Raw genomic sequence first — 24,693 nt, 5'->3', positions numbered from 1 at the left:
AAGTAAAAAGAAAACCAATGATGACCAAATTGAACTTAATAAGTAAAATCCAATTTAGATCATTCACTAAAATCTGATCATGCACACCTGATGAACTTTCTTCACTTGAAGTGTAAGTGCCTTTCCCCAGCAACAGATTTAACATAGTTGGAGAGTTGGCAACCATCAGTGGTGTTTCGCCTCTTCTGTTGCTTTGCCGCGGGTCTCCCCCATACCGCAAAAGTAACTTCACAACCTGACACAAATAACACACACCATTTTTTTGACGGGACTTTAGCGATAATGAAAAATTTAGACCTATATTGTGAAAGATGACAAGCTGTTTCCAACCTTGAAATGTCCATTATTAGATGCATCATGCAGAGGGGTGTCATCATCCAGACCCTTGGTGTTGACCTCTGCTCCGGCTGCCAGCAGCTGTTTCGCCACATCATAATACCCCCTGTTGCAGGCTTCATGCAACGCAGTCCAACCTGAACATTAAAGTAAGCACGTGAGTGCTGAAATATTCATGCATATAGTACTTGATAATTCACTGACAAATTAAAAGGCAGAATGTCTCTCACCTGCAAAGTCTTTTACATTCACATCAGCGCCTTCACTGATGAGCTCCTTGATGCGACGGACCTCTCCACGGATCGCTGCTCTGTGCAGCCTCGTCTCTCCTCTTTCATTACGTTTATTCACTTTGTCTTTGGTTTTAGATGCAGAGTTTGGTGTTCCCTTCTGTCCCAGACTGGATTGTGACTGATGCTTTGGTGTTGTATCTGTAGGTACGTGATGACCATTTCACTTCAGCAGTATTTTTAAGAATACATTTTTCCACCTACACAGTTCTATGTCCTATTTACGCAAAATAACCTACAGCCAGAAGGGGGCAATCTAACTCCAGCAATCAAAATTAGGCCTAGTTCACTTGAGCTCATTTCATCAAATTTACAAGATTAAACCCAAGCCATAATCAAATTTACATTATTGGGTTTGCCCAGCTATTGTCCCAAATTATATTTGAAATTTGCACACTTAATCTATGTCTATGCCTTCAGGCATGAAACAACTGAATTAATATGTAAATAAAACTGGCTATGCATTGGAGTATGGCACCTAATTCCATTTAATTCTGAAATGTCAGTAGGAGAGAAAAAAGGGGGGATTTTCTAACATCGGTGCTATATTAGATGCATAATATATGGTGGTATATGGTGCATTTTGTGGGTAGCGGATGTCTTAAGCAGACAGATGATAATCAAGTCATGTAATTAAATAGATCAGACTATTTTCTAAGGTTCAGATGTTGCACCAGTCTTAATTTACATGAAATAAGGAAAAAAAACAATCAAAATAAAATAAGAAAATCATTTAGCAACGATGATCTGGTTAAGCACGCAGATTTAGCACTAACAGATGATTCTAACTGGATAAGGCCAAACAAAAACATAGACACGTGCAGTGCCAACCTTCCAAAGCCTAAAATTATGACAACTATCCTCACGCCACAGATTCGCTCTCTTTACGCCAACTATAGCGCTGACCAACAAACACAAACACTCTCCACATATTAAGCTTCCTCCCATTGCTCGTTCCTTGTCCAGCATCCATTCAAAGAGGACGTGGCCTCCATGATAAGCACGCACCTGGACTGTTGATGGACTCTTCAGCTGTCATTTGCATGAGCAAGGCCACCTGCTGCCGCTCCGAGAGGGGGTACCCAGCCCGGATCCCTGGCATCCCCATTCCAAATGGCAAGCCCATCTTCCGGGTGTTGGCGGGCTCCTTTTTAATGCGCTTCCGCTCTGGACCTGGTTTCTCTGAAAGTCCAGGGAGAGATGCAATGTTAATCATTTGCTGCATTTCTACTAGTACCTATGCAGAAAAAACTCAACACTGTACCGTTTGGAAGCTTTTCAACAAGGTGCACCAGGGCTGAGTAAGTACCCTTATTCACTACCTAATCGGCCGGGATTCCAAGCTTGCAAATCAGGTGCGATGATGATTGGCCAGGGAATGACATCACTGATGAGTCACAAGAGTATCGCAGAATACTTACACCTGCCATTTTAAGAAACTTACAACAGCAATGTTTTGTGTTTCTATATTTAACAAAATAAATATTAACAACTACAAGCAAGGCAACACTCTGGTCCAACATGGAGTTACAGACATTTTTAAACTGTGTGACAGATGAGAGAAGATGAAGCTACATGCTATGGGGTTTGCTTGGAGGTCTTCGATGGGTGATCAGAGGAACCGGACGGCACATAAATGCCATTTCAAGAAAAGCTAAAAACACCAAAGATGATTGCTGGACAATCAAGGAAGGAAATTGGGATTAACTGAAAGGGTTGTAAGATTTTTCAATAGGAAGGGCTGAAAAACATTTAAGCAAATGGATGCTAGTTGGTGCACCGGCCAGCAAGCAACAGGGGGGACAGTTGCCTAAACTCGGCAACAAAGTTGTTGGAAATGGACAGAGGTTACATGACACTGAAGGGCATACAAGCGCATTAGTCTGGCTGATATTGGCACTCTCCCTATTCAAATAAGACATGGACATAATGCGAGGGGTAATCGATACGCCCCGACACGTATAAGCTTCAATGGGAGTTAATCTAGACAACATACGTGCGCATGCTCCACAACTTCAGCGCTTCCCGTCTGCTTCTCAAAATCAACATGAACATTTCAGGAGAGCGTGCACCCTCACAGTAAGTAACGTACAGCACATATGAGATGAACAAAGCAGCAAGATTATCCATCTTTCTGTTGTTCAACATGCGAGTCTGTCGCCTGACTCCAGTTGATTAATATGTGGTGTGATGTTAACTCGAAAGGGGGCTGTATTAACTTGCTGAAAAGACGCATATTGCCACCTATTGTTGCGGAGGAAATCTCACCGTCAGTTATCCGATTTTGTCTGTTGCATGTAAACTGGGACAAGGGACAGTTCTGATGATTTGCATGCCAATGGCGAGCTTAGGACTACCGTGTTACAAAGACCCCGACCAAGTTGAAGAGGTACCATTGTGTATGAAACACCAACGTGTCCATACCATGTCGAGTCCATGCTGTGTAATGGAAAAGAGCCTATTGTGTGATGTCGTACATTAGGTGTGTAAGGACACACCAACTCATGAGAAAGAAGACTTGAGTATGTTTAAAATGTAATAACCTAAAGCAGGTTTGAAAACATGTCTAAATATATTCTTGCAACAAGTAAAAATCAGGAAAGCAGATTTGGACTATGTGACAAGCTATACGTTTTAATTCAGTCTTTAACCTAGAAGGCTTTAATAAAAAGTTAATCCGAGCGTGTAGTATTCACTTAAAATAAATCATGATTTGTGTTACCATCAAAGATAAAAAACCCCCACTACATCTGTGCTACACAGTTGAGTCTCTAAGGATTATGGGAGTAGGGGCTGACATTTGTGTTTTACCCAGCTGCCTCTGAAAAAAGGAGGGACCAACAGGCATTGTGTTTATGTGTGTGCGTCTCCATGCCAATCTGTCTAAGTTTAAAGGAGAAGAAAGAGGGTGTGACTTGGCACAGCGACAGTTATTATGAAATGACTGGTTTACATTTCAATTTAAAGTGGCCTTGCCAAGGTCAGCGCACGTCCGCTCGCCTGCCAGCCTTATTGGAGACGCAGAGCTGTGGAAAAAAGCAGCTGCTCCACAAAGACACACCCAACAATTATTTTCAGCAGCATTGTGCATTTTGATGTCACTTGTTTAAGTTAAAGCTGTACACGACTTGTAGGCAATAACCAAGTACTGCGACAAAATAGAATTCTGTCATTCATTCCTCCTGCTCAACAACCCGACCATGCAAATACGGGGTGAGGGAAGTGTGGCTCATGTTTCTACGAGCTGAAGACTTTTCAGGAAAAGTGCAGAACTCATGAACTCTCACTAACATCTGTGAACGCTTACAGCTAATGTACCCCAACCCTGCTTTGATACACTCACATTCTCTACAGCATGTGCCATTTAGACACATTCCTTGTGCAATTTTTTTTTCCAGCAGGGACCACAGAAGCAGTCCAAACATGTTTTTGAACAGCAGCACAGAAAGTGCAACGCTAGCTTTTCCAGGCTTAGTTCACAAGATGGGGAACTGGGAAAGCTCTTATTACCTAATACGCAGACACACACAGACACGGAGGATAGCTACCGAAGACCTATGTCACTGAAACAAGATTTACGATCTGCGTCTGGGTTACGTACTCATCTCTGACACGTATCACAACTCAACAATCTAAATACTATAGACATATGAAAGAATCTGGAACAGACATCAAATTAACATATCAGAAAGACAAAGTAGTGCCTTCCCATCTCCCACTGTCATCTCAGCAAAATATGGTAATAGAATTGTCAATTTGGGAAAATAAATTGGGTCAATATTGCAATTAAGAGAAAACAATTAGGAGTTGAAGACAGTGACCATTTGTCAAGAACTGATGTCACAAATGAGCTGAGTCAGTATTAACAATTAAAAAGTATATAAGAATAGTTATTTATCTTTGTAAAAATCAAAAACATGCAGATGGTTGGATCAACTATCACACACCCCAATGTTCCAGCCTGCCTCCATGCCAAGTGTTTATTTTGTAGCACTATAGGGGATAATTGTGGGGCTTTCATGTGCCTCAACGTTGTGACCAGGTTCAGACAAGCTAACAAGACCTCACACCCCAACCTGAAGCTCAAAACAACAAAAGCATCAAATAAAAAAGGTGGCTAAAATAGATATATTAATCAAATAATAAAACAAACGCTGACCCCCCGCAACATAAAGGCCATATAAATGTTTGCCAATAATAGAGCTAAATTTAGATGACAGTGACATTGTTGGGTAACAAAGGATATCTGGTCCGTATAGTTAATAGACGAAGGACAAGAGGAACCACTCCAACCTGCCTGACCGGTTAGAATGCAGAATATCACAACAAAATGGCCTGCATGAGAACCAACAACACTGCACAAACAGGAAGTGAATGACGATGAGTCAGGAAGTAGGTAAAGAGGATGTTTTGTCAATGTTTTGTATTGAGCCAGCAATACCCTTAAACTACAGAGCTAACCCGTGTTCTCCAAGTTAAGCATTACTACGTTAAGTGCATTTTCCTATAATCAGTTATGGAGTGCGCATTCTAAAATACTAAAGATCTCTGGGTAACATTGTGGGGCTTGGAAATCTAATTTTTGTTATTATTTTCATGTTCGGAATGGTCCTGGTTACCTCTATAAATAGTATATGGGCAGTTTCATAGACAACAAATATTCAACAACAATTTCTTCTAGTGTTAAGGAGAAAATATGAAGCAGTAATGCCAACAAAACATCTTCTGGTATTCCATTTGAACAACAGCAGAGGTGGTTACGCAACACTGTTTTCTTACACTGTAGTGTTGGCTCCAAAACATAAATAACCAAGTGTCTCGTGGCAGAAAGAGACATATTTATCTCGGGTACCAACACAACTCATTACATTCAGTAACATTATTGTCTGCAAAAGACAAATGCCACCAACAGTATGACTGCATTCATCAGAGTAGTTGCAGTACTGTCCAGTCATAAAGTAATCTGTAGATTTGTGAGTTCCTCAGCATGGTTCACAGTAGATATGAGCACAACCGTGCTACAACAAAGAGAGGGGATGTCATTTTACCGAGCATGAACACTTCTGCATGCATTCTTTAATGACAATTGTCTCTTCAGAAACACCATAGGAAAAACTAATTACACATAACCCACCACCTACAGTTTCGAATGCCTGTATACACGAGAGAATGGGATGTTATTTAGTTTTACATCTCATGTGAAACCAGATCAGCGGGGGAAAGGGAGCTATCAAGCTTGATCCTGGTATGAAAAAAGTTCACAAGATAGAAAATGACCCCAAGAAGGAGGAATGCAGCTGTCTAGAACATCACTGGAGGCACAAGAGGTCAAGAGAGGCTTGACCCGATTAGCTTCAACTGGGATAACCTCGAGTGCACAATGCAGAGTTAACCACAAGATACCGTTTTTCTACTATGGATGCTTAGAATAGTGGACAGACAACTCACACACAGATATTATTTGGAGTTTATGTTGTAAATAATACCTAAAACCACTTAGTAAACCACTGCTTGATGTATGTTAACTCAAGTTCCTTGGAGTGTCTGCTGCATTTGATGGACAAACCAAACAGCAGGTGACTTGTACTTTGGAAAAGTACCGACATCCCAAACCTATACAGAGAATTCAGCAGATTGGGAAAACCTTCAACATCACTAGGAGTGAAGAGTGTGTTATTTCAGCTGAAATCGCCACAAAGAGCAGACTAAGTAAATCATAGATCGGGATTTCATTAGCCAAGCTCTCAAGCTATTGTTAATCATTACCAATTTCTGGGAGCACCTCTGGTTGGGAGAGGATAAAGAAACGGCCTCTTTGGCCAGTCACTTGAATGTATTACCATGAAAACACACAGTTTGCTTAAGTGCATTTCATGATAAGAAATGACATCATAGTTAATTTATACTTCAATAAAAAGGCCTGCTTCAAAGAGAAAAAAAAAGTTAATATCTTGTCTGGTGTCCTTATTGCCTGACGTAGTACGTTTTTTCCAACTATTCTTTGTACGAGCGATGTGTTTCAGTGTGTGCCGTTTCTTCAGTGACTGACTGTAAATACGAGTAAAGAATGTTGTCTCGCTTTGGAAATTGTATAGCAGACCAGAGGATAGTCCCCTAAATATGCCACACCCTCTACAGTTTTAGGTTGCATACCAAACCAGACAAGAGACAGCTGAAGCATAAATGACGAGCCCCCTGTGTGTAGAAAATGCTTTCGATTTGCATATAGGCTATGCAGAAGCATAATGAGCCCTTTTGCTGGTACAAGAGCATACAGCTCAATGCAATAACAATTACCTTACAAATGGGTGGACGACATAACTACTCCTACTGGGAAGAGGGGTAAACCATGGAGGAACCAAAGAAAGTTCACACCAAGCGCGTTTACATGCGCATCCGAATCGGACTACAGGTCTCGGTTGATTGTCCTGAATAATTCATGCAACTGGACTGTGTATCAACAAAGGGGTTTGCAGTAGATTTTGGGTGGAGTTTAAGCTATCTCCCGCCTGGTAGGTGGCCATTTACAACGTTTTTCTTCATTGTTCCTGGCCACAACAGTCTCCATCACTCCACAATCCATGAAGAAGCCAGCGAGGTACCAGCCACAGCTAAATCAACAACACTGATGGACGAATTCAAGCATCAGTAAACATGTCCGTTAATCACCATCAATCTCTGCATCATTCCAAAAATACAAAAGCAAGAATTGGGTTTTCTTGTGTGCATCTAAACACACTTACCAGCCAAAGATGAGAATAAAAGCACTGTATCAGCATCATACATAAATGATATAGAACCGGTATAAGAAGCCTAATGCAGTAACACATAAGCAGAGGTGAAAGTGTCTAACTTAATGGAGTTAAAAAGGTTGTTTCTGTAGTAAAATATAGCTTATTTATAATCATCTTGACCTACACAGTAATTACATTGAACTCCACCATGTCTAAGCCTACTGAACTTCATCCGAAACCACATTAATCATCTATAAGAAGACACATTTTTAGGATTACGCTACTTCTGTGCGTCCCAATATAATCAAAGATCATAAACCAACAAAGTCCCTCGGACGGGACTGATTACAGGGTGGCGTTATCAAATCCTCTGAACCAAACCAAACTATCAACAAAGCAATCCTGAATCCTTAAAGCCAGAAGTCAAACAATCATGAGCAGTAGTCCTAATTTTAGAAAACACAACGCCAGAGCCCGACCAAAGCCAGAGTCTTACCATGACCTGCTGGGAGAGGATTCCTTTTTTTTTTGCCAGAGACAAACAGCAAGGTTAAACATTCTTTCAGTTAATCTCACACATTTCACACAGCATATCTTTGTTTATCCTCTAAAATTTAGAGGACGTAATGTACTTTTTTAACTTTTAGGTGACTTTCATGAAAACATTCCAAGACTGTCTTACCTGTGTCAGAATCTTTCTGGTCTCCATTAGCTCCAGTAGTGAAGGGCAGCTTCCTTTTAGAGGCCTTTTCTTTCATCTCTTTGACCCCATCACTGCGATCCAATTTAGGGGTCTTGTTTGACAACACTTTATCCTGTGAACACAATTAAAGTCATCAGGAAATCGTTTATAGTGGAGGAAAGTTGCACTTTGTCCACTATATACAGAGCAGTGCCAAAAATGAAGCATTCTATTTCGGCTCTGTTGCAGTTTCCCAGTTCTGCTTGTAACTTACCACTGTAAGTAAACTCCACCCACAAGAAAAATCCAACTGTGTACATTTTGAGGTTTTAATTTTTTATTTAATTAATATTTGGACAATCTGGGTGGGCGATTGCTCAGTCTGAGGATGGGGCTGAGAACTGGAGGGTTCTCGGTTCAAGACCCGGTGCGGACAAAACATGGAAGGCGTTGTGGTAGGTGAAGGTGCCAGAACACCTTCAGAGCAATGACGAGGCACCCTTGAGCAAGGTACTGAACCCACAAGTGTGCCCCTGTGATGAGCTGGTGTAACCTGCCTTTGCCCCTATGCAGCTGGGATAGGCTCCTTCAGTTTGTATCCTTGTAAAAAGTAATATAAAATATTTCTACTTATGACTTTCTCCTCGTCCATGTATCATGGAACCTTGTTTTCGAAACATATGTGTTTTAAAAAAGAAAGTGTCTACAGGATGTAGTCCATATCCTAGAATGTGTGAAGTTTTAAATTTTATCAGATGTTGAGTGTGTTTCCGGTTTGTTGCAATATGATCAACATAGAGTAACTCGTCAGGGAAGCCAAGTCACTTAAAAATAGATCTTGAGTGAATATTAGACACAGACGAGCACTGTGGCACTTCGGGGACAGTCTGCGGAAATGCAGCAATTCACTAAAATGGGAGTGTGCTTGCGCAGATGCATTCAGTGGAAATTGGGAGTTACGAGGGTACAACTAGTGGCATGCAAGAACCGACGAAGGAAATGTACAACACATAAAACTGCAATTGGAACTGGTTTCAAGGTCCAGAATCTGTCACTGTGGCGAAAAAGTCAAGGGATGATTTTGTCCCTGTTATTTCCTGTAGTTGGTGCTGTTCTTCATTGGGACTTGTTCAGCTGTTGCAGGCTTTACAGAGCAAAACTTTTCCACAGAGAGCCTCTGAGATTCTTGGCTCCCCAGCCACAGCTCAGAGAGAAAGGCGCACGGAGATGAGACCGATGCCGGCCTGACTCTGTGGTCTATGGCTGCTGGAAAATTCAGCCCAAGCCCATCTTTTGATGTAAATACTGAATATATATGTTTCTCTGCACTAGCCTCAGATAGAACATCATTAAAACCACTAAACCCTCTGTCACGGTTAAAAATAAAAGTAGTCAAACATCTTTATCAACAGCAGATCACAGCACTGTAAAAACAAAGAGATAGAGGGGATAGAATGAACTTAAAAAACTATCGATCTATCTATATAAAAAGCCTATTTTATTAAACTTTCACTGCAATGCTTTCCTTAGTTGTGTAGTTTGTAGCTGTGATCATGAACCCTAAAGGAATACACATCTATAAAATTTATAAAATTAGTAGATACAGTTGTTGTAATCAAGTCATTTTAAAGTATTTTAGGTCATTTTTTGTTTCCTTTTTCATCTGTCCTTTACTCATTCTTGAGGAAGGTTTTTAGTTCATTCAACCCCTCCTCCTGCCCTGCCCCAGTCACAAGACTATGATGTCATGGTACAGTAGAGACAAACAGTGTCAGCTACAGTTAGCTGATCTGGTTCTCTCTCCCTCTTACTGTCTCTGTGTCTGGCTCTCTGCTTGTTGACACCAAGGCTTTTACAAGACAGCCCACAATTCATTCAAAGACACGTTGCACACATCAGGGTGTGTGCAAATGCTACACTAAATCTCAGAAATGAGATCGAGGAGCAACCACACGGATAGACATGGTCAGATCAACAATGCTTATCTTTAGGCCTCGAGAAGGTCGAACAATTGTTGAATTAAATCTAACGTGTCCTTTAACATCTACAAACCTTCAAATCTGCCATCTTAAAACCACCTTGTTTGATAATCTTATAGCTATGCTTGCTGTTTTGGTTCCACTCCATTTTCCACCCACCCCAGTGCGCTCCATTCCCTCCCTCCCTCCCTTCATCCATGCTGGAGTCTGATGCAATCCTTTGCAGAGGGCTGTAAATCCATGCCTGCATAAGCAGTGCCTCTCCTCCTCTTGCCTGTTGGCGCTGCTGCCAATTCCTTTAAGGACTTTGCAAACCAACCTGACGCTCGGCCATCTGGCCTTGTTGGGATCCACAACAGTCTAGCTGAGAGTATCCTGCACTGGTCACCTGTCTGCATTAGTCTCCATCAGTAACATGCTAATTAAACTTGTTGAACTGGATGTGTGGCCATAAGCACAAACGTGACCGCTCTATTTTAGCGAATCTTTGCGTCTGACGAAGGAGAAGATTCTAGTAAGGAGAGGTGATGGTTTCCATATGTAGATGTGACGATATCCAGAGGGAATACACCTAAAGCAACTATCAAAACAACAATAAATCATTTTAGGCTGACAACAGGCTAGCATTAGGAAAAGTAAACTTAATGTAAAATAGCAAGCATGTAAAATAGCAGCTTAAGACAACACAGTGTCACAATAAAATAGCCACAAGCACTATTTGTGTATTTGTAATGAGTCATATAATCATCAGTTTCACAGGTAATTTACTGATTAGTTTGCAAATTCTCAGTGTTTCAGTGCCATTTTCCCAACAATAAGTACATTTCCAGGCGCATCTAAATCAGACTGGCGTGAATAATTTATGCAACCGGACTTTGTTTCCCAAGGAGTTTGCAGAACTTTCATTATGGCGGAGTCAAGCCACCTTGTCCCCGCCTCGCTAGGTGGTCATTTGCACTGTTTTTCTTTGGCGAAACGGTCAAACATTTACGTCACACCACAACAGTCCATAAACAACTTAACCAGTGAGGTAGAGGCCACAGCAAAATCAACCGTGGCAATGGACAAGTTTACGCATCAGTACTTGGCATTTAGTTTGTATGTTCTTATTCAGCACCGTGGCGGTCTCTGCTTCATTCCAAAAATACTTTGCATGGTTCGCTTGGTTCCTACCAGTAACCAGTAAACAACAAGCGAGATGCTTCTGCTTCCAGGTCAGTGAAATGAAAGGGAAATGTAGCACACACACACACACACACACACACACACACACACACACACACACACACGATAGGATAGGATAGCTCATGTTCCGCATGTTTTTGTCACTCAACTCACAACTAAGCGATTTCGCGGTGGTAGTCTGGCTACATTCAATACTTCAATACTACATACTTTAATTGAGCTATTACATCCATATGCATTCTATGAAATCAAACTAACATAGGAATTAAGTTTTACTGCATGCATTTAAAATGAAGAGGAAATTATGATGGTTATTGGCCAGAGCATTCAATCTGTAGCAGAAAAGGAGGGTGCTCTCTTTAAACAGTGTCAAAAACTTTACCTATGTTGTTTATACAATGTACAGAAAATACATACTTAGAACAATCCCAAAATCTTTACCAAAGTAAGAGAAAAGCAATTCCGCATCAGTGAACCCAGCAGATGCCAGAAACCAGTAACAGACTGAAGGTGAGAGTGAATAACTAAGAAGGGTAGAAGCACAATTGACACATCAGACAATCAGGAATGAACTCTTGCTGCAAGTACATTTTACCAGGCATCAAGTCCTGGGCTATTTACTCTAAAGAAATTGAGTAATTTGTAGGTCTTACCTTCTTCCCACCCTGCTTTTCCACCATGTCGGTGTTGAGGGGGAAGTGGTCCAGCTGGGGGGTTTTAGCACCCCCACCTTTGGGCATCGTTCAGCTTTCCCCACGCCAAGCTTCATTCACGCTGCCATTGCATCGTCATCAACTGTCTAGAACAAAGAAAGAGAGAAGCACAGTTATTGGAGGTGGGACCAACTGGCTGCTACACCTCTTTGAAAACTCATCTGTCAGGTGAGTGTGGTACATCAAATCAATTTTTAGATTTCCAAGGATTATCCTATTTAACAGTAATTAAGAGGAGGAACAAACTAACTATAGATAAACACTACAAGAAGAAGGGGAAACAGTCAACATAAACCAAAGAAAATCACCAGTATGTACTGGTCAGTTTCAGTACAACCAGAATAAATAGAAGTGTAACATTTAAAATGCTCTATTTTCCTATGGTCATATGACCCATTTTTTGTCAGTGCATTTGCAGCCACCATATTCCATCTTCAGTACAAACTTTCTATTTCACAGGGCCAGTCATGAATTATTAAGCCTGCTTCTCAATTTTGTCCTCCATGGTATATCGTCTTATGAGTGTGTCCAAGTATGATGATCCTTGGACATCTGAGCATGATCATGACTGGCTGAGCATCCTTTTTGTCTGCTGAGACATTGGCACTCCTCTCTTCTCTGGCGCCACTCACATCTCCCGTCCCCTCCCCCCTTTCCTTTCGTTCCCTCTGCAGTTATCCTATTCAACGACTGCTATTTATATCCCTCTAGTCAAGTCAACACAGCCAGCCAGCCAGCCAGCCAGCCAGTCAACCAGATATACTGCTAACATTTAGTAGTTCAAAAAAGAGAAACACAAAACAACATCCCCTTTCTTCTCTCCCATAACTCATTGTTACTCCCTAGTTGCCCCTGCAAAGCTTTTGCTCCAACTCCCCTCTAAGCACACCAAAGTGCCAGTAAGGCTGGCTACTCACAGAAAGAAACAACCCTTGCAGCAACACGCACACATTCAAACTGGGTCATCTGGGCTCCTAGAACAATAATCTTTGGGCTATTTTGGGAATACTATGATGAGTGGTTATAGCAACAGAGGGCTTCTTGACATGCAAAATCCAGGAAAGTGACGTTTGGAAACAGGCACATGAAGGCACAGACACGGAAAGGAAATGCTCTTCGGAACCACAGAACTCATTTCCTTTGAAATACCATCCCAGTCAAAAGATAGGCAACATCTGCTCACAGTGTGTTATTTCCACTGGAACTCAGTGTCAACTCTGTTTTCCTGTGCAACCAGCATCACACGTTTGTCTTTTTCTTCAATAAAACAAGACATTTACAAATATTTTTCCCTGGCCATCATTTTATAATTGCACTTTTGTGTATTGTCTGCAATTGGATCATATAATAACTGATTGTTTGCTTAGCATCAAGGCTCACAAATGCTAACTGTGGGGTAGCTGTGGATTCATCACAATTCAGAGACGCTGTATACGATGTTCTGAGAGGGTAACGATAAAGAACACAATGTGGATACACTGTCTTTACTATCTTACTACTTATTTCTTGCTCACCCATACATGATGTGCACCAAAAATTATTTACAGGAGGACAAAGCCAATCTGTGGGGACGGTACTTCAACCTTGACGTGCTTCAGAAACAAACGCCTTCCTGCACTGTGTGCAAATCACTACATTCCCATTAATGGCTCCCTCTTTGTTTTTTAATACTTAAATCCATTAAGTGGGCCAGCTGGTTCTTGTTTTCCATATCTGCTCAGCTCCCCTCCTTCCACGCTCTGCTGCCCATCAGCTACAAAGTTAGCATGACAGGTTGCTCTGTGCCTGCGTTAATTGCATTAAAAAATTAAACGCGCCAATTCCACAAGAACTAATCATAACGTGTTAATTTTGACAGGCCCAGATTAGAACTAATATTTTTAAGGGGGTTGCTGGGCGAGCAGCTTGGCAGAGCCTTTTCTTCCTGAAAACGATTCAAAAAGAGGAAATAGTCAAGATTGGATGTTGCCTCTGCCAAGCGTTTCCTTTTCTTTGACAAGCTTTTCAATACATTACGTCAATGTTGGCGTACTCGTTTATTGTTTTTATTTATTTCCTGTTTTTTCAGGACAAAACGTTGGAATGTGAAATCTCCTTGACCACCATGTGTAATTTAACTCGACACATATTTAGACCTGATCAGACATGTAGTAAGTGGTGTAAAGTTAAAGGAGGAAGTTTAAATGGTGATGAATTGTGTTTACCAGGACTAGAGCTTAATGCAAAATAAAACAAATTATGAGTAACACACTCTTAGAGGAGAGTCGAATTCTAAACTACTTACAACATATTGATTGCAATCACTTAATGTCTAATCTCAGAGCCTAACATCAACCATGTCCGTGGGGTGGACTACAGGAAGGCCGGCCAGAGTTCCTCCCTGGCTCACCACCCAGCTCTTTGCTCCGCTCCTCTTGCTTTCTCCACTCATCCTCCCCATCCTTTGAACCACTCCCTCTGCGGTCAGATAAAGGCCAACACTTTGGAATACTGCAGTCCATGTGGTGCATCCACAGAGTCACCGACACGCTTGCTTCAGGATGTCAATGTTTCGTTTTCACTCATTTGAGAATCTGTCCATGACATCATCGGTAAAAATATGTGTGATATTATGATAAAGAACTGCAGTTTTCCTATTTTGACAAATAATCCATAATAAAACAAGCCTTTGTCAATTCCTTTTCAAAGGAGGATGGGCATGTGCATTTTTAATCTCTTTCACATATACAGATTATGTATAAATTCTATGAATTTGAAAGACAACATTAGCTATTTCTGTCAGCCGATGTTAAATAATGTTCACAGAAAACTTTCTGCAGTTAAATTTATTCTGACTAAGGCACAAAGTAGAATCTCAATTGTTATTGTTTTCAAAGATCAAATATTCATTTTTTCTAGACTTTTCTTTTACTGCAGAAGAAAGCTAGATGGAAGAATGGGAGGAAAAAACAATTTCACACACTTCCAAGCTGCCAAAGTAAGGTTTCAAAATAGCTTGCTCCAACTCCATGCCGCTCCACGAGTGACTCTCCGTCTACATACGGCAGCACACCCCATTTTCTACGCTGACAGCTGAATAACACGGCAACAGGATGGAGGGATGGGCTCATCTCCTGCTCATGTTTGAGTGCGCTGCAGTGTGTGCAGAAGCCTTGGCAATTGCGTAATGAGTTATAAATCAAAAGGACACTTCCTGGTCAGTCCACTGTTAATCCCCGTTGGTTCATATATGCCATAGTTTGCGTGTACCACTGTTCATAAAAGAGTGTATAAATGAAACATTGATACTTGAATTTTTAAAGTCATTTTCTATGTTATTGTGTCACGGTCCTGATCAACCATGGACATGTGATTGGCTTTTGTTGATATTCTATTAAAACGCTATAGGTTCCAGTCCTGTGTGCTCTCTGCAGCAGTTTGTTGACATGCCACGCAGCAGCATCTAGCTAGCTAGCCTATTTAGTGTGCAAATAAAAGCCAGCTGGGCTGCTGTATCCTGGCAACCAGAAATGAGATTGGATGCTCAGTCCCTGACCTGGACCCACTTGCTTTAATATAAACCAATATAAAAAAATGGAACTGAGGCTATGTATAGCAAATCAAACAGTAGTAGCAATATGTGCATCTTCACGTACTTAAATTTCATGATAAAAATACAGACATTTCATGCTATATGCACATATATGTACATACAGCAAATGATATCATTGAATTCATGCTGCCATTCATCTCTCCTTTAAAAAAGAGAAATGTTGCTACACACAGCAGATAAAAGGCGAAGGTATTTAAAAAAGCCTGAATATATTTGAAATATGATGGCGTTGGATGGGAGGTATTATCTATAAGGCTGCTAGAGTACAGAAAGCCAGCCAGAGAGCAGGACAGCAGTGAGATGTGGCGAGGAATCCAATCACTTTGTCTGCTTCTCTATTCTGAGCACGTTCCCTCTCCCTTACACCTCTCTGTTCTATCCAATAACAGCCCACTGCTTGCAGCCTGCCTGCCTGCCAGTCTGGTAAATCATGCTGTCTTTGCCAGTGACCTCGCTAGGATTGTGGCAGGCCTGTATGTATACGCAGTTAGACTGCACAAAAGAACAGAAACATTCTAGTGCTTTTGGCTCACCCCTCTCCATTCCCTCAGCTGCAGAGCTCTGACTCATTCTCGTTTCTTCCCCCGCCTCCCCTCTCAGTGCACTCCTTTCTCATCTGCCGCTCTCTACTCACAACATCTATATCTTTCTCTCTCTCCCTCTCACACACAGGCGTAAACCTGACATTGCCACAGCAACGTGCGAGTGCCACAGACACACATGCACGCACGGGAAACCTGTTACCTAGCAACTCAGGGTTGAGGCAGATGAAGGCCTATCAGAGAAGCTAGTGAAAGAGCCCATGAATGGTGAGAACAGACCTATTGATGGAAGAGGGTGTGTGCATAACAACCCCAAGCAATGAGGCTTCCAACACTTTTTGACCTCAGTCACAATCTGACCCAAGAGTGCCATTTCACCCACCCACAGTAGTGTCCTGTAAGCGCAGGACAACAGAAATAAACACATGCGCAGTTATTGACAACGTGCAAAGTGGAGGTGCCACAAAACTGACAGAGAAAAAACCTATCATGATCACTTATAACAAATTATCAGCACTGTGCTGATACAAAACATCTTGAAAACTATTCTTCAATTAGGTGAGAGAGGGGTTTCAGAAAGGCGAAGACTCTCGGCCCAGGTTTAACGTTAGAGGAATGAATCAAAACCAAAAGCAGATCTTCAACAGGATTCATGTCAAGAGGTAGCTCGTATTCAATGCTTGAAGAAGGGGACCTGTATGTAATGTGAAACCTTTGGGATTAAGGGGAACAAAATCATTTTACAGACAAACATGTCAAAGACACTCCCAAAGAGCTCCTGAATTGGTCGTAATATTATAGTATATTATTATTATGACTGCCAAGAAAGGTTTTTTTGCATTTAGCTTTTCTTGACTATGCCAACTATTAACTTGCATGGACAAAACAACCTTGTGGAAATAAAAGTGGACTGCAAACACTTTTAAAATTGCTTTCTTATCCTAATTTAGTTGAAATGAACCCAGAACATCTTCATGTTATGGTTATAGCTGCTGCATTTAGGATACACATGGAATTTATCCATTATGTTCCTGCGACAAAGACGGAAATGATTGAACCCATGTATGTTTGTGCTTGAGAGAACATGAATGAGTGTGTATGGAGGCAGAATATGAGGCACCGTGACTGGATCTACATTAATTAAGGATTACGTGAGGAGGTAAAAATAAATGCAGAGCAGAGGGAGAAAGCCTGGAAGGATAATGAGCAGATTGAGGATGGATTTGACCTTTCCTGAGATAAGCATCTTAATAATATGCAGAATGGACCACTTTTTAAAGTGATTGTATGCAATGCTGCAATGCTGATTAAGGATATATAGTACAGTTTCATCATTATCATTACAGCACCATTACGATGCAGAAACACACGGCATCAACGAGCACAATGGCCAACGGCAAGCCTGATTAAAGAGTGTCTATTCGACAGAGTGTTACGGCTTAAAACAATTCAAATCAGACACTTTATTGGTGCTCCCCAAACATTATCGATCAATAGAAGAAAGCAGTAAGCCAGGATTACTGTTTTGCCTTGTAAAATCTCCAAAAAATAGGACGATTCACATCCAAACAGAAATATGTTTCAGTGAAGACTGGCTGCTTCGTCCCTCTCCATAAATCAATACATAAATGAACGAATGAATGAAAACTGCGACCTATCAAACCCTATTGTGAAACCCCTTTCACAGAGACCAGAAGATAAGGGAGGTAGCAGACTTGGCTGATACTGGATGAAGACGGCAGGAAAAGAAGCTTTCAGAGCGACCAGAGGCAGAGAGAAAGTCAACGAAACCGATTACAGCAGTGACAGCAGGAGACTTAAATGTCAACAAAAATGCTCCTGAAACTCCAAATTGAGCCGCGCTGACTGGACCTGAATTCATTGCTCAGACATATACAATGTATGCATGTGGCTGCAGTGTAGCCGGGGACCAAACAGAATGTTAATGCTGTCCTGGTGCAGGAGGGTGGAGGGAGGTAGGATCCCAGATGAATTATAAATCACTGGGCAGGGCCGGATAGAGATAGTGGGAGGAAGGGATAAAAGGGCTGCTACTGCAGAGCCCAGGCAGCTGAGGGCTGGGGCGGTGCCGGCTTAGGAGAGGCCCGACAAGTGGTGCCACGCTGTGGCTTTGGAACATGGAAAGTAAAAAAAATCATTTTAACACTGTACATACACATTTCTTAAATGCATGAAAAGTTTGTTTTGAACACCATTTAAAGCTCAAAAATAGTTTTCAACCACATATATAACATACGTCTCACTCGCTCCACTGTTTATGCATTGTTATTACCGCTCCCATCCACAAGACAGATATTTCAGCGTTAACAAGTGAAAAGCAACCCTGAATTTGCAACTTTAAGGTAACACAGAGGGATGAAAATCATATTGTGTAGAGATGTAAATAGGCTTGGTTTGTCCAAAATGGAAACTATAATTAAAAGAGGCACTAGCCTGAGGCACCAGTTAATCCAATGTTCACAAGGTATCACTACTTAGTATCGTGGTAGGTGGGCAGTTGCACGCACACACGCACACCCTCTCACACACACACACACACACATGCACACAAACATATGAATGCAATTTGAGCAGTTAAAGTTTGAACCATATTGCAGCCCTACCACAGAGGCAATACAAGCCATTTTCACATGTAATGAGGAAAAAATGGGGTAGATCAAAAAACAAAGCTGGTTAAATTATATTCATGGAATACAAAAATGGACCCACCCAACATAACATTAGCAACATTTGGACTTGTGCGCAGCCATTTTAAACATTGGTCCGATTGTGTTTACACATGATGTAATCATTTTTGTTACCTTGTCCATAGTACTGAACACCAGGGAACTACTTTATCTATTAACAAAATATATCATAGCGATTATGGAATAATATTGACTTGCTTATCAATTATATAATTTTAATGACATTGCAATAATACTACCCAGGCTGAGCAAAATAGGAAGTGCTAAATGTTCTACAAATGAGGCTCGATACTTGTGGTACTTTCTAAAAGCTGCCAGACAATCTCCTAATCATCCTCACTTCTCTCAGCCTTCCCCCAAAGCTGGAATTTCCTGTTGATGGCCTAGTGCAAACACCCACTCTTTTACAGTAAACCTACTTTGAAGATGAGCACCAGTAGACAGAAAAAGCAAAATTACATTAAAACTGAACGACCACCGTGATGGCTTTTGGTAAAATTAGGAAATATTTTACACGTGCTTTAGTATTTACTCATGCCAGACAATGTGATTGCACGCAAACAGCAGTGCAAGACGCAGACCTGAGAAATAAATAGTCTGAAAAAAGAAAATGAGACACATGAAACACCTCGGAGCAGGAGGGAGTTCAGAAGACAAGGGGTGCATTCAGGCTCAGGAAAGGGGACACCTGATGACACAAGCTGTGAATACTGTGAATGTACAACCTTAAAACCCAACCTTCTCAGGTTTCCTTCACAAAGCTGCTATTTTATCTCGGTACCCCCCGCACCCACCCTCAACTTACAGGCAGAGCAGGCTAACCTTTCAATGTTCTTTTCTAGCAATTACACATTTGCTTTTTGCCATCCTACGATAAGGCATGTATGGGGCATGCTTGACATTAGGCTTTCTGCTGATGACTTCTACGCTTCTGCGTTTTCCCCTTTCACTCCTTTCATTTCACTTAGGTGAATGACTCATCTGAAACAATATAGCCCTGGTGCATTCTATTGTCATCTGAGTTCTGATCAATAAGCCTTAAAGCTAATAGGAAAGAGGGAGGCCACTCATGGGACAAAAAGGATATTTTGAACTTGATCAACATTGTAGAACGACAATGTGCTTGTCTAGAACCACACCAAGCAAGTTTTGCTATTAGCATCATTATTATAACAATGTACATTCTGAAATATGAACAAGTACAGAGGTAGTGGACAAGAGGGCTAGCAAAAGGAAACACTAAGAACACACAGTTCTGTGTGCAGTGGCCTAGATTTGACCCTTATGGATAGTTATGAAACTGGGTCTCGGCTTAAAAAAAACCCACGTTCCTGTATATTATTGATTTTAAAATGGCAAGCTTGAGAGTTGAATCACAATCAAATCAAAGAAAATAACGCCTTAAGAAATCAGAGAAGGAGAAAACAATTTCAAGCTCAAGACCCTGAAAAAGATCATTACAAAGTTAGGACGGAAGATCTCAGCTGCCTTGCATGCTTCCTCAAACAGGCATGCAGCCTTATAAAATACAAAACACGAGAAGGCTCAAGATAGAGCAACAGAGTAAGGATTCGGCTTTTGAAGCATAAAGGAGTGAGTCATGATGACCTACATAGGCTATGAGGAGAGGGAGAGAGAGAGATACCAGAGGGGGTGGGGTAGAGAGATAGAGGGAGGGAGGGAGAGAGAGAGAGAGAGAGAGAGAGAGGGAGAGGGAGGGAGAGAGAGAGAGAGGGAGAGAGATTTCTTCCGCATATCAAAGTGTTTACTCTCTGCATGAGCCTCCTCTCTGGGAGGGAATAGGGAAAAAGGAAAAGCAAATGGGGTGAATGATATTAGGGTGGTGAGAGAAGAAGACCAGAAACTAGGGAGTTCAATAACATCATGCTGGTCGCCCATCTCGCCTCCCAACTCAGCATATTATTAAATGAAATGGGCCAAACACATTTCCCAATCAAGGAAAAGCCAGCTGAACAGTAAAATCTAAATACACAAGCCAGGCCAGCGTCCCCATATTCATTAAACAACACAGCAGAGAAAATATGTTGAAAAGCACAAAGCTTTTTTTTTTTTTTTTTTTAAAGCAGATTGAAGCAGTGTAATTTTCCCTTCATTTAGAGCGAGGGTTCACTCTAATAAGAACAAGAGCAGCAATATTCCAGACTGATCAATAAGTACTGCAGAGAGATCCAGCTTCCTTTGAAGCCGAGCTGTGGATCTGGTTTCCTAATCACCTCCACCACTGCACCCTGTTCCTCCTCCTCTTTTGTTCCTCCCATAGATTTTCCAATACAATGGAGCAGTTTCCATACTGCATGTGGGCCTGAGAAGGGTTGGGGAGGGTGCTTCAGTACAAGGAATTGTGGGAAAACAAAGGAGAACAAGGAAAAGTGGTAACACACATGGAAAAGCTATTATTCTGCTATCAAAACACAGACGAGGGTATCTTTTCAACATCAGATGTTGTTGAAAGATTTTCCAAATCAGAGTGCACAAAGAATTAATGCTTTTTGTGTTAAAATCCTTTACCCTGGAAATGGACTTTAAATGACTCGTCATAGTTCCAAATGTTTAAAAAATGAGCTGTGATGTGGTCTTGCATCTTGCCTGGTGACTGCTGAGACAGGACACCACTGGTTAGGAATAAGCTGCCTTTAATGGAAGCTGGCTGATTGGATGGAATTTCCATGTTTGTATTGTGATGCGAGTGATTTTGTACGTTGATTCAATTTGCTCTTGTTTTGTGCTATGGTAGCTTTTTAGAGAACCGCCAACAACCTATTCCAAGAACCAGAACAAAAATATCATTTTTGAACACGCTCGTGTCCACTAACAGGAGAGACCAAAAAAAGGGAATACAGCTTAGGTACGTGAAGGGATTGCAAGGGAGCAAAGGGATGCATTAAAGGACTGGTAAATGATTGATGAGAGCCAGCAGTCTGGCCCTAAGCACTAATGCATGGGCACACATACACACTAGAGCTACGCACAGGCATTTATATACAGCACGGATATTGTTACATATTACATCACCTCACCATCTTCTTTCTTCTCAGCCACCACCCACAACCAGAGCCTCAATATAGCCTGTTTGTCCTGATCTCTGTCCCTGAACTGTGTCCTCTCCTTGTCCTCCATCGTCATACTTGATACAGGCTGCCCTTTCTGAGGCCTTCCTGAACAGACGACTAGTAAATCATTTGAATTTTTAAAATTTCCTTAAGCTCGGACAATGGCAGACACACATACTGGAGTAACGAATGAAGAAATGTTACTCCAGTAGTGTGTACACGTCGGTGGTCCCATTTTATGTGACGCAAAAACCAAGGCGGGACAGAATAATGTCACTGTCAGTGTCAGCCTGAGCTGTGTGTCTGTTACTGAGGCTCCAGGAAATGTGTATCTGACAATCAAAAACGGAACAAGTGAGTCTATACGAAGTAAACAAAAGAAAAATAGAAAGAAAAATGAATAGGTAAAAGACTGTACTCATCATAAAGGGAAGACAGCAGCATGCTTATCGATAAACATTATTTAAAAAAAGACACTCGTTAGGATCCTACAAGAGTCAGAGCAGTGAGCAAAGAGCCGTTCAAGAAAGCCCACAGCGCATGGAGCGATGGGGAGTTGATGAGCCAGCTGACAGAACACTAGTTTAGTAACTGGTTAATAGTGTTGGGAGCTCTGAAAAGTTTCATGCATCTGATTATATAATCAATGGCAACAAAGAAATGTAGCCATAGCCATTTATTCTGGTATATAAATATATAAAACTGTGGAAGGGCAACAACACAACCTTTAGCCCAAGTCAGAATCATAACATGATATGCGTGATGATAATGTACTGTTTTATGAAGGACTACAGATTTACCACCAAGGTTAGTAGTAGGTGATCAACATGAAAGCCTAATGCAAATGAGCAGAAATGTGGTTTTAATAACTATAATATGGGTGAGCAGTTGAAATCATGACAATTTTAGAAAATGACATTATTGTGAAAAGCATGCCTCAAAACCAGGGGAGGTTGCAAATCAAGCCCTACTACAGTATATTTTAAAAAACTGCATATTGTAATACCATAGAAATACAGTCTTAATCCATATAAAATATGGCCCATTTTGTAGATGCATATATACAGACAGAGTGCTGCATGCTAATCTGAATAAAGCTGACCTGCATACAGAGCTGCCTAACTAAGCCTCCACATTGTTGTTGCTTGCAGAGCTCTGGTCTGCCCTTCCCCCATTCCCATCTCTCATTCTGCTCTTGGTTCCCCTCCCCCTGACTGCGGCAGGCATGCAAGCAGGGCAGATGGTATCCTAGCAAGCAGAATGACCCTGGTGTTTCTGCCCCTTGTTTTGATCCTGCAGTTCTGATTGTCCAAGCCTAATCCTACACTAGCCAGAACTGTTGGATCACTGCCAGCACTCTTATTAAGCACACAAAGGCTTTTCATTACATCTAGGGTGCGAGCTGGCTCGTCATCCTGCTCGCACTACTTCTGTGGCACACAGCTGTTTTCTGCTATCTTTACTTGATTTTCTTCTTTCAATTACTCAAGAAATCAACAATACTCAAAAACATGCTATTATAAGAAGGAGCTCGCCTATGCTCTACCATTATCAACTTAACACATGAAAATATGTCAGCAAAATAAACATTGATGAGGTTAGAATCTCTCGTCATCACTTTGCTTTATTTATAAGGGGAAAATCATTAATGTCACCATGTACCAGATTATCTTAAAGTTCGTTCACATCTGCCATTCCTCTTCTGTAGGACACAAAAGACAACAGATAGAATAACAAGACAGATAATATTGATAGTGACAGGTGAATAGGATTATGTAGGTCAAACATTTTAAGGTTCTGATTACCAATAGAACGTTACATTTGGGAAATATGCTACTTTTGAAGAGGTGCAGTTTTTCCACAGCATGTTGCTGAACATTCAAGGCTTTGGCCAAGAGCTGTGCTATACCAAACCAAACAGAGGTTGTACTTCCTTCTATTACATGTGTTCTGAAAGGAGTAAACCTTAGGCACAATTTCAGGCTTCTAGGCATCTCATGCCACCCATAGGTGCCAGATTAAACACTTCAATGGTCTTGCACTATTTCCACAAGAGCATCATGCTCTTAGGGCCTGTGTGCACGGCAACAAAAACGGCCAGTTTTGGTTTATGCGGTTCAGTCTCTGGCGATGTGGGAACGTGGCTTTAAACAAGGCAAAGAACAGCATTATAGCTGTTAAAACATTATATTGGCTGCATTGTCAAAGTAGTCACAGTGATATAATGCTATAAGACTATACATGTGACACTCACTGGCCATCTAAGTCAATTCAAAGTCATTTAAGCCATTCAAAGTCAAAATACCTTAGCAAATATAAAGGTACAAATATGAGACATTGTATGAAACTTGGTCAAGTAATTCCCAACTTGAAATAAGCATGGAGATAGTGAAAACAAAACTTTGCTGACACCTAATTCTGATCTTAATTTAGATAAAGTTTCTTAAAGCAAGAAACTGAATGACCAGAAAGGGACTATGCCAGTAGCCTGGAGCCAAATCTGTGGCCTGTCCAGTCGGAACGCTACCTGACAGACGATGACGAAAATAAAAAACACTTTGAACCAAGAGTAAGTCTCCATTCCTCCACTTGGCTTGAGCTCAGTTAATTACTACATAAACAGGATGCTAATTTTATCAGCTCGGTGTCAACTCTTGCACCCCTTCTCCTCTGAACTGCCTCCTGCTATCGGTGTTTTTGATGGTGCATTTTCTGTTTAAAGGTTGCATTTCTCAGCCTTTAACTGTTTCCTACATGAGTAAAAAAGGTGAAAGATTCACATAAGAATTTTTTTTTTTGACCACTATTTCCTTCGCGGGGTGCTGGAGCCTATCTCGGCTACATATTGGCGAAGGCAGGGT

The 24,693-nt window shown here is 41.3% G+C and overlaps 1 protein-coding gene across 4 annotated transcripts in view; it reads right to left on the bottom strand.

The window, feature by feature from the left end:
• The window catches only part of ankrd11 (ankyrin repeat domain 11), a 68,774-nt gene that overhangs the window by 12,225 nt on the left and 31,856 nt on the right, over window positions 1–24,693 (bottom strand). For 3 of the 4 annotated variants that reach the window (XM_057025625.1, XM_057025626.1, XM_057025627.1), the window contains 6 exons: window positions 11,860–12,005; window positions 8,043–8,175; window positions 1,635–1,808; window positions 567–767; window positions 331–473; window positions 88–235 (listed from right to left, as the gene is read on the bottom strand). In XM_057025625.1, the coding sequence (XP_056881605.1) occupies window positions 88–235; window positions 331–473; window positions 567–767; window positions 1,635–1,808; window positions 8,043–8,175; window positions 11,860–11,946 (886 nt within the window). In that variant the 5' untranslated portion in view covers window positions 11,947–12,005. Of the gene's footprint in view, window positions 1–87; window positions 236–330; window positions 474–566; window positions 768–1,634; window positions 1,809–8,042; window positions 8,176–11,647; window positions 11,731–11,859; window positions 12,006–24,693 lie in introns of all 4 variants that reach the window. The other variant, XM_057025628.1, reaches the window with a different exon arrangement.

Source organism: Takifugu flavidus, chromosome 2, assembly GCF_003711565.1.
Source record: "Takifugu flavidus isolate HTHZ2018 chromosome 2, ASM371156v2, whole genome shotgun sequence".
NCBI lineage: Eukaryota > Metazoa > Chordata > Actinopteri > Tetraodontiformes > Tetraodontidae > Takifugu > Takifugu flavidus.
The sequence above is the reverse complement of the archived record's forward strand: the minus strand, read 5'-3'. Positions and strand labels throughout refer to the sequence as shown.